Raw genomic sequence first — 20965 nt, 5'->3', positions numbered from 1 at the left:
TAGTGTGCAGTGTGCATGCAGGCGTGGACTGAGTGTGTGAGTGTGTGTGCATGCGTATCATCAAGAGTACATAAACCTTTATGTACTCTCGGTATCATTCGTTGATTTTTCTATTAGTATTATGAATGGGCAGCCATGGTTAGCTCCACTGATGGGATCTAACAATCATGTCGAAGCAGACTGTCTCAGCATGTGCGGAGAGAGTATGCCGAGTACTGGTCAAGACATGTAGAGGCAGAGGTACTAGGTGTGACATCAATGCCAGAATTGTTATCGGGCGAAAATTCACAATAATGTCCGGACAGAATAATGATTATGCATGTACTCAACCAGAAGAGAAGCCAGTACACGTCATGGGTTCTTTAGAACTAATGAATGGCGACAGGGCCCAGACTGGGAAGACTTGCTCGTGTGACATTCAATCATAGTACTAAACACAATAATACAGGACATGATGTGGATGTGAAAATAAGCTTACGACCAATTATTCGCTGGCAGTAAAATTATGTCATTTAATATCTGTATTTCCGTCAAGTTGGCGTACGACAGTGATGAACGCCCTCAAGTCTATGGTACATGCTTATAGCATAAGAAAAAAATTCATGATTGATAGTCTTGAGATGATGAAACCGAATGTCTTGCCGTACCTGAAGAGAACGCTGTCAAGGACTCTTCCAAATCATGCGTGGATTCATAGCCTGAGGTATAGTCATTTCAAGTCACACAGCACGAGACACCTAATCAGTCGCTAGTGCTAAACTGCACGACCGGACAGCACCACAACTCATGACGAGACTGTTGTTTCCATGACGACAATGGCGACGTTAGCCGTCTCAGCAACTCGTTTCCACTTCTGGAAGGTGTCCTGCACGCACCGCTGCCCTCTGTCCGTGACAAGGGAGCGCTGATTGCGTTGTGAGATTGTGTGCTGTCTCCATGCTTGCAGTACCTATCAGTGGGTAAAGGTGCACACGAAGAGAGGTCTTTGCTCACTGTCTCCACCACTCCCCTCCCCCCCCCCCCCCCCCCCCCCGCGCACACACACATAAACATGCAACATTGAGTAAACATGCAAACTTACGTACACACACACACACATGTACGCGCACACACACACCTCAGCCTCAGACCTGCCCATCGCGGAAGCAATGATAGCGAACAGCTATGTTAGACATAGTAACTTGTGCTGGGATTACACCATTCAACAGCTTGCAAGGCTGATGAATTGACCGCCACTATTTGTAGCCTGGTATCCACCACACAGCTGATTGAAGTGACTTTTTCTGGCCAGTGAATCCCTATTTTTCATTTTTCCATTTTTTCTTCTTTTTTCTTTTCTTTTTTTCTACACACACACCACACCACATACTCCGCATACACTGGCTGTTGGCAACCACCCAGGAGAATGAAAGAAAAGTCAGGAAGAGTCCGAGAAAGAGAAGAAAGACGTGTGCGACCATAATCGTCGGGAATTGAACCCGCAACCTCTCGATTGGAAATCGACTGCACATACCACTGCACCATATGGGACACACACACGCGCGCGCGCGCGCGCACACACACACACACACACACACACACACACACACATTATGTACCATGTACCATGTGTACGCCCGTCGCAAATCTCCAAATGCACTGGATATGCACAAGCAGATTTCTCTTTTAGCAATGATAGCGGACAAGATCGGAATGAAATAGATCAAGACAAGCGCCAGATAACTGTCTAATCCACACAACTGGCAAAGCCATGTGAATCGACCCCCCCCCCCCCCCCCCCTCCAATGCACAAGGCCGTCACAGCCGGGGCGGCTGGGGCGGTTGAGGCCGCACCACATTTTCGGCTTTTTGTTTTGGAGCACACGGCAACAAAGAGCGATGATCGCAGCTCAGCCCAAACGTAGCAAATACTGAAGAATCCTTGTCCCCGATCGCACGCCACACACATACACACACAGGCATACCTCGTGCATCAGCAGTCTATCGCTGAGCTGCTCCACGGATTGCAGGGCCCGTTTCCGCACCAACTGATGACGCCATGAAACCCAGGCGGAGAGCAAACGCGTTCGGTTGCGATGTTCAAAGAACTGCGGACAGAAGAGAAAACAACAAATGGAGCGCCATCGATCTTTAATGTGACCTCACTTAACAGATTGATAATTGGTGCAAGTATTTTGAACCTCTTGTGCTTGGACTAGGAAGCAGGGTCATGACATCATTTTTTTCTTCTTTTTCTATTTTTTCTTTTCACAATGGCCTGTAACCAATTAGAGATAGAAATCAATGAAAAAAAACGTAGCAATGGAAGGCTAACGATTTCTTTCTTTTATTTTTTATTTTATTTCACCGTCCAATGGCAAAATCCAATGCAAAGGAGGGGGCGTTAGCCAGCCATGGCAAGAGAGCCAATGCAAAGGAGGGGGAGTTGGCCAGCCATGGCAAGATAAGGAAAAAGAAATAATATAATTATCGGAAGAAAATAACGCATCAACGGGGGTGAAAATGATCACTATGTTGACTATAGTGATGACGATGATGTAGGTTTTTTTATCACAGTGCACATACCTACGGAAGAAGGGGAAACAAAACAAAGACAAAACCAAAAAAACAACAATGGGTGTGTAGGCACTACATGAGCTGCGCTGGTGAGGTGCAGTGGACTCCCCGGACCAAGGGTCTCGGGATCGGCGTACACAGCAAGCACCGTAAAAGGTGCATTGCATTCCAAATATATCTGATCACAATCGTTGTGTTAAATGAACGCGAATGATTATCTTACTTGTTTGTGGCAGTGGTGCGGTGTCCTGCCGACCAACGCCAGCCGCCATCTTCTCATCGCCCCGGCAACCAATCGTCTGTTGCGGTATTCCTTTAACTCGGCATATCGCGTGGCATCTTGCCAGTGAGCAAACACCGTGCGTAGAAGACGGTCGCTTTGAGACCGCTCCATGGTGAGTACTAATTCCGCTTGCTTCCTGCGAAGTCTGTACTCGTTCACCCAGTCCGCAAAGCAACCAGCAACCTTGATAGGAAAGCGGCATAAACAGAGAAAACAAAAGCAAACGCTGGTTGACCAGTACTTGAGCAGATAACTCGCTAAAGGAATGATGACCGACACACTCTCTTTGCAGTCTGAACATAGATACGACTTAACCTGCTATACCCTCATGCCTAAAAACAATGATAATGGTCATACACGCATGCACATGAGTGATTGACTGACTGACATACTGTAATTTCACAAATTTTGGGTGTACTTTTATTTTCTGTACTTTCGGTGTATCTGATGCATACCTAAACTTTCAATACACCGAACAAACACTAACACACATAATCCAATAGGGAACTGCTTCTCTGTACCGGAAATTTCTGTTCACCTAACCTGACCTTTTGCCTTCATACTCAAAATGGGAAATATTGAGCACCTAAAATTTCTGAAGTTAGGATATACCGCAGGGGCGTAGGAGGGGTTTTGGAAGTGGTACGACCGAAGGTCGGCGCGGCCGAAGGCCATTTTAGAGGGGGGTGCGGGGGACCTTCCCCGGGAAAATTTTGTAAAAAAGACACAAAATCCTGCGTTCTGGGAACTTCTGGCACAGTTTATAAAGTCATAATTTCACGGTCAGAAGAGACGTGCATGGACATGCACAGATGCACGGCAGAACTACGAGTACGAGTCTAGAAAAAGGTCAAAGTCTGATGCGCATATGCGCATACATGTATGCATCGATGGATCCTGATTTTTTTATTATGGTTTTACACGTTCCGGACGGACCACACTTTTCGAAAAGTGGTACGGCCATGGTCGTACCAGTCGTAGCGGGTGCTACGCCCCTGTACCGTCACATGTACTAAGTCTTGTACATGGTGTAAGGCTCTTATACAGTGCTAACACCCGGTAAACCCTAGCTACTAGCTAGGGTTTACCGGGTGTTAGCGGCCGTCGTGACTTCCCTTTGGGAACGGACACGATAATTTACTTTTTTTTTTCTTTTTCATGTAGTGATATCAATATGCTGTCTGGAGGGGGGGGGGCAACCCCGCCCACCCCCCCCCCCCCCCCCCCTCGTCAAATTCCTGCGCATGCCCCTGACTCTCCCCGCTCTGTAAATCATCATTCAAAATGCCCATCACATTCCTGATCGGTGGACTGACGTACCACAGTCTGCATACGCCGGTGTTCAAACTGCACCAGCACTGTGTTTTCCTGCTGCTTTGTATCCATGGTAACAGATTTCCAGAGTGTTAGATACCTAAGCACAGAGAGATGAGTGAATCAGAATTGAAAATGTAAATAAAAATTTATTAAAGTACAGTAGTCAAGTGGTGTGCTTCACTGTCCGAAGAGTGCTCAATTGCTCTCAATAATATAGTTGCCTGATGATCGTAGAGATACGTGAAACTCGGAGTTGTGACAAAGCTTCCAAACTCTCTCTTGTGTATTAAAGTACAGTAGAAATTGTCTATAGGCCACACCAGGAAGTAGACAATACTAGACATACGTATCTGGACTACAAGACATTGGTAACTTGGATAACTGATAACTCTTGGCAAGATACATGTATTTCTCAACAGGGACTAGGCTATACTGATGTCACCTGCATTAATTCTATTCAAACACACACACAAGCAGACGCACACGCGCACACGCGCGCACACACACGCGCGCGCGCACACACACACACACACACACACACTACTACTACTACTACTATGATACAGCTACCCTAAACGGGTCACGCCGCCCTCCACCCAAGCATGAGCACTATGAGGGGCAGTGGCAAATAAAGAGAATCAGCTAGCAGAACTGGCAAAACAGATGAAACAATGGAGCAGAACGGACGACTGCTGTACAATCATGTTCGAGTACTGTAACAACAACCTGACAGCTACAGTGACAACAACTGAAAATGAACAGGAAAGAAAAAAAAATTCAAAATTTCACGCCACGAAAAAACACTGTCCACGAAAGAATCCACCAAGCAAAAGGAGTGTGGGCATCCGAAATCCCACCAGGACTCCACTAGCAGTTCTTCCACGTTGACGATGTAAGCGGCAGGGCAATGCCTCACAAATCCGACAGACTTCCGCAACGCTTGACCAGTGCACTCATGACGACGAAAGATTGAAGTTTCAATTCCCACCATTCCGCCATTGCGACCTTCCTCTCCGCACTCGCTCGTCCACTCCACTGAAACAACGACTTGTTCAGCACTCCACCAGCCAATCCGCAATTCCCACCACTGCATTCTTCGAGCTTGGATTCTTCACAGCACTCGAGGGATAGCTACTCCACTGCGAGTGGTGGACCACGGCCGACGCAGCAGTGACATTAGAGAGGTTCCGGGGTACGATTTTCCGTGCCAAAATCCGTGTGGGCGCTACGGATTTTTTCCAGGAGTGCTCCATACGATTTTTCGGCACGGAGAATCCGTGTGGACTGGCTTTCACACGAACCATGTTTCGTATGGAGATTTTGCGTCATCGGGTGCAGAAAGATTTTTCGCGTACAAATTTGGTACGAGAAACATGGATTTTCCGCGGGAAGTTTTGATTTCGGTACAAATTTTCAAAATATAAAGGGCGAAGGACTAAAGGGACCGTCACTTAATTTTTGCCGACTACCCGCCAAAAAAATCTTTTCGTTTCACGTGTCACTGACACGTCCGCGGACCGCGAGCGCGTACGACTCGTACTCGCGCTACCTTTCACGTCAAGCAATCTGTTCACGCCACATGGCTGCGCGTACATGGAAACATGATTGAAGACTTGCAAAATCAATTTTTTTCCCAAGTCCAGGCGCTAGGCCTAGGCAGTACTAATGCCTAATCAATGCCCAGGCAGCTGACTTTATTTTCGGAGAAACACTACTCATTGTAGTAAAAAGTAACAATGAATAGCGATATCATCTAGGAAGGATCGCTACCCTAACGCGAAGGAAAGGCCTTGCGCGGCTGCTCTACGAAGTGTTGAAGAAAGACTCATCAAATTTAGTTGGTGGACGAACAACTCGCTGGCGCCGGAAAACTTGGCCCCCAACGATGGTGTTTGGTGAATCATCAAGCATAATATCTTGTAGCAGTGTTCACCGAGGAAGGAGAACGCTCTAGACTAGTCGCTGCTGTTGTCCGTTTCATCCACGTTGGGCGTTAGCTGCACCGCGCCTATTGTGTTTTAGTATTCCATGGACGCACATTACCATTCAGAGCGATTGTGGAGCCACAATTTACTTCACACAGCGTTGTATTGTCCACGAGCGCAAACTTAATTATCAGCAGTACCTGTTACTCTTCATCCTACATGTAGACTTGGAGTATACACGGCCTTGTCACGACAGCGACAGGTCTACAGATCATGCAGAGTGTTCAAGTGAGAAACATTAATTTCTATTGTTGGTGGACGAATAAATGGCTGGTTCCGAAAAAACGCGGCCTGCACCGATGGTGTTTGGTGGATCATCAAACAGGGTGACCAGCAGTGTTCACCGAGGAAGGAGAATGCACTCGCCACCACTCCGATTCATCCAAGTGGGCGTTAGCTGCGCCGCGCCTATTGTGTTTTAGTATTCCATGGACGCACACTAGCGTTCTCAGCGATTGTGGAGCCACAACATATCTTCATGCGGCGTTGCACTGTCCAAGAGCAGAAACGTCAGCAGTGACCCATCATCATACATGTAGATTTGGAGTATACACACCATGCGCCAATGGGCCTCGGCACAACAGCGGCAGCTCTACGAAGTGTTCAAGTGAGAAACATTTGTTTCGACTTTTGGTGGACGAACAAATCGTCGGTGCCGAAAAACGTGGCCTGCGCCGATGGTGCTTGAAACATCAAGCATGGTATGTGGTGACTGTCAGTGTTGATTGAGGAAGGAGACCACTCAGGCCGTCGACCGTTCATCCATTTCGTTAGCTGCACCAAGCCTATTGTGTCCTTGTATTCCATGGGCACACAATCATGAAGCATGGCGTCTGAGCTGTGTTCACAGAGCGGGGAGATGCTCTTGCTGCTATCTTATCTGTCCTGTGTATTCCCAGGTGCCGAAGGCTCACAACGATGGTGTTGGACAAGTCAGATAAAATAGAGTCAACGTAAGTACGCATGTGTACTCTTACTGACTGAAACATAAGTGGGGTGTAAGAGCTAATTCAAATGGTGTCGCGACATTCTCATGTACGAGGTTAGTGTGTAGTACTTGTTACGTACTGAATTCTGCGACTTTGTTTTGTCTCCATATACTGCATGCATTCACGTTTCACAGTTATCAGTTTGACCCTGAGTTCATGTCTGTTATCCCGTGTCTCCTCTACTTATTTTTGTTTCCACACGGTTCATGGTGTAGCGCTGCACGTGTTCCGTCAGTTTGAACTTCAGCATAAATCGCAACTACTTGTACTTTCAGACATGTCACGTGATTGTTGCCAGGGTTTGAGCCAATCAGAGCGTTTACAGGCAGGGCCTGAACCCCTGATCATGCCTTGCCTGCCAGCTCTACTACGATATTATATGTCATGTACCCGCGCGCGCGCACGGTTCTCCTGCGCTTGGGCTTGCTTTCCCTTGGTAGTTGGAAGTCAGTGGCTGTTTTAGTACTCTTAGATTAGGCCACCCTTTGTTAATTCATTGTTTAACGTCCTTTTTTTCGCGAAAAGGTACGCGGGAGGGCGGAAAAAAACAAAAGCCCATTCCAAAAACTGGAAACCCCAATCAAACATTTTGACCAGTAAAGCATGTGATATATACAATATTTCTGGGTCTAACGGCACTTGCAGGCATAGAACAACACTCTTTGATGGTACATTGGAGCACATGCCTGATGAATCCAACAAAACAGGTACAAAGCATGGAGTTAGCATGTCATGAATTCATTACATCTGGATTTTTACTAGGACACACACCGTACGATATTTAAAAGCCAACAAAAAAAGAAAAAAGAACACAAGACAAAGGCATGCCCGGGAGGCAAGATTATAAGTTTAAGGTCATGATCGGCACACTGTGAAACTACACAATCGTGTATTTACAACTTCGCATATTATTGGTACTACTACTTTCTTGTTTTTTTTTCCGCTCGGAGGCAAAAAGGTACGCGGGCGCGGACGTTAAACAACGAAAAAAGAAAGGGTGGCCTTATGTACAGAAAGTGGTGGACATCACGCAACTGCAGTGTAAATTAAAGGGTGGCTGTCAACTGACAACCGCATAATTTTTCGACATAATAAATAAAAGAATTTTTATCTAAAGAGTGAAAAGCAACTAAATAGAGCGATTGTCGGTTGACAACCCCCCTTTTATTTAGATTATGTATCTGAAGTAAACACAACGTAGAAATATCACAATTGTCTCTTGTGTATTATATCCGTCTGATGTCACCAGATCATCACACGGTGCTGTGACCAAGATACGGATCATGCCGAACGCTGATTCAACTGGACGAATCGCGAGGCTTTTCAGATGCAGGGACACAATGGAAACTGAATGACTTCAGAACAGCACTGAAGCGTCATGTTATCATGCAAGACGCCTTTCTGCGCCGCACAAACACAGGCGGTACTACAGCAGAAGATGTCACTCACTATTCTGCAGGTGCACTGGTGACAGGCGCGTGCAAGTTCACCAGAAGGAAGCAGTCTGATGTTAACTGGAATGCCAGCAGTATGACAGGGTGTGCATTCTGCGGCGGATCTCACCTGGACAAGAGCTGCGCGAAATACACAACAGTAGCACAGCGGAAAGAATAACTGATTGAACAGAAGCGTTGCTTTGTGTGTTTGCGCACAGGGCACCGGTCAACTCAGTGCAAGGCCACCCGCAAGTGTAATGTGTGTTCTCGCATGGGTCACCAATCAGAGTCAACATCATGTCACGATCTGCCCTGAATCTCAACAGAAATCTGACAGCAGTACCAACATAGTAGCTGACCAGCCTGTAGCTGACGAGGTACCAGCATCTAGCGCAACAGCAGCTAGTGCAGCATCAACCAGTATCGCCATTGACCGTAAGATAGTCAGTCGTCTTGATCGGTGCAGATTTCCTCTGGGAGTCTTGACGGGGAGCACCAGAGGACTTCCGCCAGGACTACAGTTTCTGCCTACCACAGTCAGTTTTGTGGTGACTGGCCGACCACGTCACTCCAAGCACTCAGCTACGCCGATGAGCAGCCATGCCAGCTATCGTTTCTCTAACTGATGCAACTTCCGACTCCTGCACCATCCCAGATCTGTGGAACCTAGACTGTGTTGACATCTAGGATTTTAGGCAATCTTACTAACAACGACCTAGCCATTAGGCAATTCATCATTGTTCTACGATTTTGCCTGCCACCAATCGTCATGACCTGCGATACTGAGAAGGCCTTTTTACAAATCAGTGCCAACCCAGCATACAGAGATGCGACACGATTTCTGTGGTTCGCCAACTCCGACAGTCCATCAGTCACCCCATCCAGCCTGTTCACGCTCATAAGCAGTCCATTTCTGCTTGGCGCGTCTATACAGCATCATTTGGCACAGCAAGATGACAAAACAGCTAGCAGTGGCTATTGGTGAGAACATAGGGTCTTCTGGCGTATGGTATAATTATATGAGCAGCATGAGAGTGAAGTAAAAGACTATTAGCTCAAACATTCAGTCTTTTAAGAGTAGGTGTTTCATCACGGAATAGGTTCTGCAGTTCACATACACACTGCAACAATGGACCAGCAGTGTCCAGCATACAATAGAGTCATGTGAATATGTACCGTATGCATACTCACAGCTGCAAGGCCAGCGCCCCGTGGCTGCTTGACTTCTCAATCGATATAAATTTTCACAACAGTAAGACTCTGTGATCAATCAGAGCTGTGCTTCGAAGTAGTCACAAATGCCCCATGATCAGTCACAAAACAAAACTTTGCAACCAGTCACAGCTTCCACGGTGCCCCAAGACCAGTCACCAGAAATGACCGTGGTAAATCTGCAGGGAGTTCCATAATCTGTTCATTGCACAGTTCACTATGCTATGATTCAAGAGGGCGGGGGGGGGGGGGTAGCGTTCCTGCGGATGCGGAAAACTTGGCTGGAACCCGAGTGTCACGTGAACCCTGATTTTTAAGACTTTTATTATTTGTTTTACGATGAGCCTATTATACGCGATACAGGCTCAGAACACACTTTTCATCTAGTTGGCATATCAGGGATATAGGGCGGAGCAGCCCATATCCCCAATTATGACACGCGAGTAATAGTGAAATACGATTGGCGTATTGTGCTGGACTGACTGCGGTAATGTAAAGCTAAAATAAAGCAGTCAGTTTGCCCTTAGCATGGCCTTGTCATGAGGGTGCCACATCCGTGGAAAGGCAACATGCCGGCTAATCTCCCTGAGAAGTTGAGTGGTTATCAGCAGGCGATGACGCTGTGTCGATGATGACCTGTTGATGCCCGACAGGAACCTTGCGAGGAGAGTTATTGGGCCTGACGGGTAGGTAAAGCCAACTTCCACATGAAGTTTGCGGATGGCCGACATGTAGACATGAACAGATCGGGGCTGAAAAGTTCTGAACAACTCGGCAGCAAAATAACACATAAAGTAAAAAGTCATCACCTGGCAATGGATTCCAGTTATGCCCTTGACAGAACTGGAAGTAACGGGTATCGGCGGAAAAATATTTCCGGCTGGTGCCAGTGCCGCTAGCTGCAGCACGGAGTCCGGCAACTGAGAGTTGGCAAGACTGGCTGATCTGGCTCAGCTGCTGCTTCCGGAGCCCTCGATGGTTCAAACACCATCGGCGCAGGCCACGTTTTTCGGCACCGACGATTTGTTCGTCCACCAAAAGTCGAAACAAATGTTTCTCACTTGAACACTCCGTAGAGCTGCCGCTGTTGTGCCGAGGGCCATTGGCGCATGGTGTGTATACTCCAAATCTACATGTATGATGATGGGTCACTGCTGACGTTTCTGCTCTTGGACAGTGCAACGCCGCATGAAGATATGTTGTGGCTCCACAATCGCTGAGAACGCTAGTGTGCGTCCATGGAATACTAAAACACAATAGGCGCGGCGCAGCTAACACCCACTTGGATGAATCGGAGTGGTGGCGAGTGCATTCTCCTTCCTCGGTGAACACTGCTGGTCACCCTGTTTGATGATCCACCAAACACCATCGGTGCAGGCCGCGTTTTTTCGGAACCAGCCATTTATTCGTCCACCAACAATAGAAATTAATGTTTCTCACTTGAACACTCTGCATGATCTGTAGAGCTGTCGCTGTCGTGACAAGGCCGTGTATACTCCAAGTCTACATGTAGGATGAAGAGTAACAGTTACTGCTGATAATTAAGTTTGCGCTCGTGGACAATACAACGCTGTGTGAAGTAAATTGTGGCTCCACAATCGCTCTGAATGCTAATGTGTGTCCATGGAATACTAAAACACAATAGGCGCGGTGCAGCTAACGCCCAACGTGGATGAAACGGACAACAGCAGCGACTAGTCTAGAGCGTTCTCCTTCCTCGGTGAACACTGCTACAAGACATTATGCTTGATGATTCACCAAACACCATCGTTGGGGGCCAAGTTTTCCGGCGCCAGCGAGTTGTTCGTCCACCAACTAAATTTGATGAGTCTTTCTTCAACACTTCGTAGAGCAGCCGCGCAAGGCCTTTCCTTCGCGTTAGGGTAGCGATCCTTCCTAGATGATATCGCTATTCATTGTTACTTTTTACTACAATGAGTAGTGTTTCTCCGAAAATAAAGTCAGCTGCCTGGGCATTGATTAGGCATTAGTATTGCGGCCATTAGTACTGCCTAGGCCTAGCGCCTGGACTTGGGAAAAAAATTGATTTTGCAAGTCTTCAATCATGTTTCCATGTACGCGCTATCCAGCCATGTGGCGTGAACAGATTGCTTGACGTGAAAGGTAGCGCGAGTACGAGTCGTACGCGCTCGCGGTCCGCGGACGTGTCAGTGACACGTGAAACGAAAAGATTTTTTTGGCGGGTAGTCGGCAAAAATTAAGTGACGGTCCCTTTAGTCCTTCGCATATAAAGGCATAGCGCGGGAATGTGACGTGTTTGCGATCGTAACCTAGGCAATGACGGCAAACACATAAGTTCCGTACTCCGGAACATTTCACTGCTCGAAAACGACGTATAAAAAATCCGTAGCGCCTCTACGGATTTTGGCACGAAAAATCGTACTCCGGAACCTCCCTAATATCGAAGTAAATTGTCCTGCAAGCTACATCGCGATTCCGCGCTCCAATCATGCAGCACTACCTTGGCAGTGTGCGAGGGTGCTCCAGGGTCGACTCTGGCTACGCCAGAGTCGCCCTGGGCAGGCAGAAAAACTTTGGAGAAAGCCAAGAACACGGAGCTCAGAAAGTGTAACCTGCTCCCAAGGAGCACAAAAACAACACACACACGCACACACGCGCACACATGCACACACATGCACAAAAAAGACACTCCCAGAACAACCACCCTACCTTGATTTCATCGCCACGGTGACATGTGTGACGGCACGCTGGTGAAAGGCGGCAGCACATTGCCATGACAACCAGGTGCGCGCCAGACATCGCTGATCGGCAGATCTAGAGAATGTGGCACACTTCTCACGGCGGCCTCGGTTAGCTGAGTAGAAAACAGGACACATTGAGTTGAGATGAAGTGTCTGCTCCAGAGCCGGGTCAGCCGGGTCAGCGACCCGGTTGGAGGGTACTTGGACCCGTTTGGAAAAGGAACACCGGGTCACCTGTGACCCTGTTGGGAATACACACCAGGGAGTCCTATTATGTACAGCAGGGAGTACTATTATGTACAGCAGGGAGTACTATTATGTACAGCAGGGAGTACTATTATGTACAGCAGGGAGTACTATTATGTACAGCAGGGAGTACTATTATGTACAGCAGGGAGTACTATTATGTACAGCAGGGAGTACTATTATGTACAGCAGGGAGTACTATTATGTACAGCAGGGAGTACTATTATGTACAGCAGGGAGTACTATTCTGTACACCAGGGAGTACTATTATGTACAGCAGGGAGTACTATTATGTACAGCAGGGAGTACTATTATGTACAGCAGGGAGTACTATTATGTACAGCAGGGAGTACTATTATGTACAGCTCCATGATGTACATGTACATGTACATGCGGTAGCCGCACTTGAACGTACCCGGCTCTGCCCCGGTTGGAAGAGCGGTGCCAGGTACACGTGTACCTGGTTGGTTTGAAATCCTAGAGCAGACACTGAGATGAAGGAGTGATGGTGGTGCGTGTGTGTGTGTGCAGGCGACTCATGCTGGACTGGCACATGTGTTTCATCACTAACTGGCAAGAGTGTAAGCACATTACGAGAAGATTGTAATAACTCACCCGTCACAAAGTTACGCCATCGCCGCAAGACCGACCGAGACAGTGATCGATCCAGGAACTAGGAGTAGAACAAAGAAAGGAGCATGAGTTATATTATCGTATGTTACCTTTCTTTTACTTCACCATAGGTACAGGCATTGCTGCCTTCTTGCTGTGGACCATAAATGATGCCACAGCTCCTAGGCTATGATGAAAAAGTAATCTCTAGAGGTTCTTCGGTAAAGAACGACTCCCTCGTGTGAAGCGGTAGAGCAATACAGAGTTAGGGTTAGGGTTAGATGGATACAGTCATCCCTCCTCAACCCAGCACTTTATCAACCAGCCCCCTCTATCAACCAGCCCCCTCTATCAACCAGCCCCCTCTATCAACCAGGATAGTTGTCAGTATCCAAATGCCCATCCGTTATCATAACGTATCGCATTCGATATCCATACTTATCCTGTTTTCTTTTTTCCGTCCTTCATGTTGTTTTCTGCCTTGACATCAGCATATTCCATATTTGATTTCTGCTTACCACCACTCAGCATAAGCGAAATCATCAATCATTTGATTGACGATGACGCGAAAATGCAAATAATAATAATAAAATCTTCACTAGTTTGAGGGAAAGAGACAAACGGGAAAAGTCTGAAGAAGAAATTGACTGTCACCACCAGGACACAAACCAGGGACCCTCGCTTTTAGCTAGCGATGCTCTAACCACTGAGCTATGGTGTAGTCGTCAAATAATAATAAAAATAATAATAAATGCCCTCTTCATACACATTGCAGCATGCCCCCCCCCCCCCCCCCTCCATACACACATACACATACTTCGTAATTATACACACGCTACACACAGAACAGCTGCTTACATCGGAGTGCCAACTATGGAAGCACGATGCAAGCAGTGATTCCTGACTTCTCACGGTGAATACACTGGCTTTCCTGGCATTCTCTGCAGCAATCGCAAGCAATAACTTCCACCGAGACATCACCATCCGCAGCAGTGAAGTCACCTAGTTGTAGAACCAGAGGAATTTACAAAGAGAGAAAAGCAAAGTCAGTTTCAGCGTGTGAAACAGTCTGCATTTTCGTGGTGCAGGCTGCAGCTTGCCAGTCATGTTAATCGGTCAAGAGCCTCGGTGAGTGCAGTGCTTAAGACTGAGAGAAGTGACGCTGTACAACAGGACATGACTTTCAGACACGAAAGCAAACCCAACATTATTAAGCGAACAGCGATGAGAATATGCTCCCTCCTCTCAGTGAGAGCACACCACGCTAACAACAACACCTGGCTACTCCTTTCCTTATCAAATGTACTGAGCAACTAAATTCTCGGATTGCATGAGACGCAGTTCGACTGCACTCTCAGCATCCGTAGGAACGCCATCACCATCAAGGATCAAAGGAATTATAAATTAAAATACATAGTCCGAATCAAGCAGACGAGCCAGCAGTCAAAACTCACTAGCAACGCCATGAGGAAAAAAAACTAACCAGATGCCGATCAGCTCGTCGGCAGTCTGCCCACGATGTCTTCCACTGTCCAAGGTACACCACCAGTAGTCGTTTAGCGGCATACTGTGTTGCCATAGCGGCTAAGTGATGCTTCCTCCTGGATTAGGAAAACAACAAAACAGTACATAGCGATTAGTGCCAGCGATAGGAAACCTTTTTAACGTATTTTCGTACTCTATTTTCAGAAATGTTAGGCGCTCAAAATGTCTGGTATGAGGGCAAAAGGCCAGGTTAGGTGAACAGAAGTTTTATGTACAGAGAAGCAGTTCCCTATCGGATTAGGTGTGCTGGTTTTGTTCGGTGTATTGAAAGTTTAGGTATGAAACAGATACACCGAAAGTACCGAAAATAAAAGTACACCGAAAATTTGTGAAATTACAGTATGTCCGTCTCTCTGTCTGTCTCGGTCTACTTGTCTGTCCATTTGTCTCTCACCCCCTCTCTCCTCTCTCTCTCTCTCACTCTCTCTCTCACTCTCACTCTCTCTCTCTCTCTCTCTCTCTTTCACACACACACACACACACACACACACACACACACACACACACACACACACACGTTTGCCGCCAAATCCACAGCCAGAATAACAAGAAATATATCCCCATCAACGCAAGGTCCAAGGCATACATGAATAGCAGACTCCCTGGAGATTGTGCATACACACTTGAAACATTGCTACAGCCAAAGCCCTGTCAAGTGGCAACCCTGCTCACCTTCGGTGTGCTGTGTGCTGTTTCCATGACAACCAAGCCCGTCTCAGCTGCTCGGGTGCACGCCAGTAGGCCAGAGTTCGCGTGGCAGTGTGCAGTACGGAGGGGCGATCTTGAGCAGTGATAACTATGTCATCAATGACTCCATCAACACCAGCTTCTTGATCAATGATGTCATCAATGACTCCATCAATGCTAGGCTTGCTAGCTTCTTGGTCAATGATGTCATCAGTGCGATCACCAATAGCAGAGCTAGTGCGAAGAGTAGCAGCATAAGCACCGCGGCCATCATGGGCATCAGTAACAGTATGACCATCAACGACACCTTTGGCAACACCAACTGGACTGGCATCACTTTCTGCAATGACATCATTGTCGACATCGCCTTCAACAATGACATCATGCTGCACAAGTCCACCATGAGAACGCTGTGCAACGAAGTCGTGTTCAGAGCCCCGCACGGAGTCCAGATCTTGAATTCGCTGTCGCAGTGCACGTGCTGCTATCTCAACAGCTGTCTCAGCTGCAAGGTGCCACTCATACAGAATCAGTTTGCAACGATGCTGCGTCTTCCGAAGCTGAAAATCGCTGTGAAGACAGAGCAAGGATAAAACAGAGAAAGGCAATACTACCTAGTTTACGCCGCAGAAACAGCTCAAGAAAAAGACAAATGGGCTCAGTTGAAGTATCGCTGTATTTATATTATATTTATTATTAGCCCCATCCCTCACACAAACAAGTCAACAAAGAGGCATCTTTGGATTGAGGAGTGCTGGTTTCGAAACAACTGGTTTGAAGCTCAAAGTAGAGCTGGTGTTAGCTCAGAGCAGAGCTGCTGTTAGCTCAGAGCAGAGCTGCTGTTAGCTCAAAGTAGAGCTGCGGTTAGCTCAAAGTAGAGCTGCGGTTAGCTCAAAGTAGAGCTGCTGTTAGCTCAAAGTAGAGCTGCGGTTAGCTCAAAGTAGAGCTGCTGTTAGCTCAAAGTAGAGCTGCTGTTAGCTCAAAGTAGAGCTGCTGTTAGCTCAAGGTAGAGCTGCTGTTAGCTCAAAGTAGAGCTGCGGTTAGCTCAAAGTAGAGCTGCGGTTAGCTCAAAGTAGAGTTGCTGTTAGCTCAAAGTAGAGCTGCAGTTAGCTCAAAGTAGAGCTGCTGTTAGCTCAAAGTAGAGCTGCTGTTAGCTCAAAGTAGAGCTGCTGTTAGCTCAAAGTAGAGCTGCTGTTAGCTCAACGTAGAGCTGCAATGCTAAATGGATGTAATATAGCGCAAGGCAGAGCCGCAGCAAATAGCTAGATAACACCAGTTGTGAGAGTGGACCCGATTAGTGGGTACGATAATTATGATGGTGTGAATAAGTTGGATAGGGAGGGATGGCGGGAAAAGAAACACTGCTGAAGCACGATCCGTTGTCTGGGCAAGCAAGATTTGTTTTTCTTTTCCGCAAAATGGGCTGGTGCCATTTGTGATTACGCAGCAAAACAAAGCGCATGACGTCAGTCTTGAATGCAGTACAAAGCAATGCAGTGCAGTGTGTGCGCTAGTTCGGATTGTTGCTAACAAGTACTAGCACAGCTAGTACACCATTATTGATAGCATGTCCGCGTAGGTGGCGGGGGTGCCACTTTCGCTTATGCCATTCAGGATTGATGTCTGAAGAGTAATACGATACAATGAAATGACAGAAGTGACGTCAACCAAAGCCGTTAGCAACAATACCAATAGGACTAATGGAACACTTCATCCAAAGTATAAAATAAAATAGAATATGCATACAACATGTCTGGCGGAATCACGTGGATCACGAGAATCAGTCCTGTTAGGTCTCTGTATTTGCTTTAGTAAAATCCACACAGTCACTTCACTTGGTCAACAAAGTCCTATGAACTTCAGCAGCACGGCTACAACGTAGCTGCCACTGGTAAATCTATTCTTGTCCATCTACTAGCATCCTTTTTACTAGCAATAACAGGTGAGAATTCTTTTTGCCAAATAAACCACTATCCAGTACTTCAGGAGTGCATCAATCCCCCCCAGCCAGCCATCCTCTAACCCAGTCATGCATCTTACCTGGCCATCTTAACCAGCAAGCTTTGCCGTCGCCATACCGCCATTGTCCTCTGCTCGACAATGAGACGATGATGTAATTCTGCCGTACTTAGAGACTGATGATGTCGCTGCATGAGTCGTGAGGTCACCTGTCTCCACTCCGCAAACACGGTCGACAGTAACTGCCAGCGATGCACCTGAACGAGAAGCAGACGAAACATAGAATTGGTCTCATCCCTGTCCAGGTAAAGTGAAGATGTGTGTCAACATATTGTTGGAATAGATTGAGAGCTCCCTTGCCCCTCCCCTTCCTTCCTTCCTTCCTCCCACCTCACCCCTCCCCTCAACCAAACATAGGATCTCTCAAAGTACATTTGCTAGCATCTACTTCCTCCGCGTCATTAAAATTGTCGCTTCGCACATCGCAATGTTTGTGACTTGGCTCATCTCAGTCAGACTGTCGTAATCGCTGCTTTCTGTGTTCGAACATTGGTGCGACCCTTCCTGCGCAAGGTCTACTTGTTACTGAAGCCGTGGTGGTCTCGGACATTGTCGGAGCTCTCATCCGTACCAAGCAAATTCATCGCGATCCGCACTATTCCGCCCCAGAGCGCATATCGTTTTTCTGGAGTTCCACACCGTCCGATGGGCATTTATCAGGTCTGCAAGGTCGGGTATAAGAATCCTGGAATCTACCCTGAATACAAAATGCTTAAGTTGACGATGGCAAGAACAAAGTGTTCTCAAATTCCTAAAATGCGCTACTTGTGGCGCATGTTGCTGCGAAGGTAACAGGTCTGAAAACACCCACAAAATCAGCGAAGCGCTTGCCAAGGAAAGAAGGTGCGGAACTGGTTAACCTACCCCGCTGGAAGTTCGTTACAGTGTACTAGAAAAATGCTAGCTTGCCTTCATCGCTTGCCACCTGGAGGCGTGGATTGCTTGAAAACGAAGTTTCTTGACTTGAGTTTGAACGCGCGTCTTCTTCGGCGTATTTTTGAGTGCTGAAGGGTCTGCCTCACACTCTGATGAAGACGTCGACATTAGCTGCAAGTGCAGCAAAGCGGGAGGCCGCAAACCAAAGCTTGGTCCGTCGAAAATGCTCTGGCTCAATTTCTAGCTGATTTCTTTGCCCTTCGAGTGGACAAAATAAATTCGAAAAATCGCTCTGGGAAGCGACAATTTTAATGACGCGGAGGAAGTACTTTATATCCGAGGTTAGTGTGCAGCTGGTATTCGAACACACCCTGCATGGCATGCAATGTGTTGTGCTTGTGACGTACACAGCACTCTGGAAGATATGACTCGTACGGTAGGACGGGATAAGTTTGAGACTGCAGACATATAGTGCTCTAGAAAAAATTATACAGTAAAATCTGCGTTTGCCGGACCCTGTACCAAGCGGAATCCAATATTGACTGGACAAATTGTCATGCACCAAAGTGCTGGGGATTGAATGTGCATCTCCGGATCAAGCGGAATCCTTTAATATCAGGACAGTTTCCGCTGCACCAAGGGCGACCGGTTAGGGCAGGTTTTACGGTATTTACCTCTGCCTCGGCTAGCCGGCTTTGCTCAGCGAGCCGGTCGTCACGACGCTGCCGCCACTCGGCAAAGCATTGCGCCACCAGACGATGCTCGACCCGTTCACGCACCACTCGCACGTGAGTCTGCAGCGATGTCAAGGCGCGCCACAGCCGGAACGACGACGTCGTAAGCGCCCGCCGATGCTGCGCGATGGCCACGTTGTCATGGTGACGCAGGGATAGGCGTGCCCTGCGATAAAACCATGCATTCAAAACACCACACACGCACAGACGTGGATGGTTAAAACACAAGAAGACAGGAGATATAAAGAGGATGTTTGATGTTTTGCTGTAACATAAAGTCTCATGCACAGACAATCATCAGGCGGGCAGTATGCACAGTAAAAGCTGTCAAGGCGACCACTCGGATAAGGCGACCACTCGGATAAGGCGACCACTCGGATAAGGCGACCACTCGGATAAGGCGACCACTCGGATAAGGCGACCACTCGGATAAGGCGGCCACTCGGATAAGGCGGCCACTCGGATAAGGCGGCCACTCGGATAAGGCGGCCACTCGGATAAGGCGGCCACTCGGATAAGGCGGCCACTCGGATAAGGCGGCCACTCGGATAAGGCGGCCACTCGGATAAGGCGGCCACTCGGATAAGGCGGCCACTCGGATAAGGCGGCCACTCGGATAAGGCGGCCACTCGGATAAGGCGACCACTCGGATAAGGCGACCACTCGGATAAGGCGACCACTCGGATAAGGCGACCACTCGGATAAGGCGACCACTCGGATAAGGCGACCACTCGGATAAGGCGACCACTCGGATAAGGCGACCACTCGGATAAGGCGACCACTCGGATAAGGCGACCACTCGGATAAGGCGGCCACTCGGATAAGGCGGCCACTCGGATAAGGCGGCCACTCGGATAAGGCGGCCACTCGGATAAGGCGACCACTCGGATAAGGCGACCACTCGGATAAGGCGACCACTCGGATAAGGCGACCACTCGGATAAGGCGACCACTCGGATAAGGCGACCACTCGGATAAGGCGACCACTCGGATAAGGCGACCACTCGGATAAGGCGACCACTCGGATAAGGCGACCACTCGGATAAGGCGACCACTCGGATAAGGCGACCACTCGGATAAGGCGACCACTCGGATAAGGCGACCACTCGGATAAGGCGACCACTCGGATAAGGCGACCACTCGGATAAGGCGACCACTCGGATAAGGCGACCACTCGGATAAGGCGACCACTCGGATAAGGCGACCACTCGGATAAGGCGACCACTCGGATAAGGCGACCACTCGGATAAGGCGACCACTCGGATAAGGCGACCACTCGGATAAGGCGACCACTCGGATAAGGCGGCCACTCGGATAAGGCGGCCACTCGGATAAGGCGGCCACTCGGATAAGGCGGCCACTCGGATAAGGCGGCCACTCGGATAAGGCGACCACTCGGATAAGGCGACCACTCGGATAAGGCGACCACTCGGATAAGGCGACCACTCGGATAAGGCGACCACTCGGATAAGGCGACCACTCGGATAAGGCGACCACTCGGATAAGGCGACCACTCGGATAAGGCGACCACTCGGATAAGGCGACCACTCGGATAAGGCGACCACTCGGATAAGGCGACCACTCGGATAAGGCGACCACTCGGATAAGGCGACCACTCGGATAAGGCGACCACTCGGATAAGGCGACCACTCGGATAAGGCGACCACTCGGATAAGGCGACCACTCGGATAAGGCGACCACTCGGATAAGGCGACCACTCGGATAAGGCGACCACTCGGATAAGGC

At 48.2% G+C, this 20965-nt stretch overlaps 1 protein-coding gene and 1 long non-coding RNA gene across 3 annotated transcripts in view; one reads left to right on the top strand and one right to left on the bottom strand.

Moving 5' to 3' along the window:
- Window positions 1–243: 243 nt before the first annotated feature.
- LOC135824834 (uncharacterized) overlaps window positions 244–20965 on the bottom strand; it is a 42498-nt gene continuing 21776 nt past the window's right edge. The window contains exons 17-27 of one of the 2 annotated variants that reach the window (XM_065337552.1): window positions 19161–19386; window positions 17632–17807; window positions 15577–16161; window positions 14843–14960; window positions 14218–14361; window positions 13363–13420; window positions 12470–12614; window positions 4160–4253; window positions 2780–3022; window positions 1965–2087; window positions 244–949 (exon numbers count right to left, since the gene is read on the bottom strand). In XM_065337552.1, coding sequence (XP_065193624.1) covers window positions 785–949; window positions 1965–2087; window positions 2780–3022; window positions 4160–4253; window positions 12470–12614; window positions 13363–13420; window positions 14218–14361; window positions 14843–14960; window positions 15577–16161; window positions 17632–17807; window positions 19161–19386 — 2077 coding nt within the window. In that variant the 3' untranslated portion in view covers window positions 244–784. Of the gene's footprint in view, window positions 950–1964; window positions 2088–2779; window positions 3023–4159; window positions 4254–12469; window positions 12615–13362; window positions 13421–14217; window positions 14362–14842; window positions 14961–15576; window positions 16162–17631; window positions 17808–19160; window positions 19387–20965 lie in introns of those variants that run through there. The other variant, XM_065337553.1, reaches the window with a different exon arrangement.
- Window positions 5815–9904, top strand: LOC135824581 (uncharacterized). The gene is made up of 2 exons (XR_010554881.1): window positions 5815–7094; window positions 8380–9904. It is a non-coding gene; the product is annotated as an uncharacterized LOC135824581 (long non-coding RNA).

Source organism: Sycon ciliatum, chromosome 9 (genome assembly GCF_964019385.1).
Source record: "Sycon ciliatum chromosome 9, ocSycCili1.1, whole genome shotgun sequence".
NCBI classification, from domain to species: domain Eukaryota; kingdom Metazoa; phylum Porifera; class Calcarea; order Leucosolenida; family Sycettidae; genus Sycon; species Sycon ciliatum.
The sequence above is the reverse complement of the archived record's forward strand: the minus strand, read 5'-3'. Positions and strand labels throughout refer to the sequence as shown.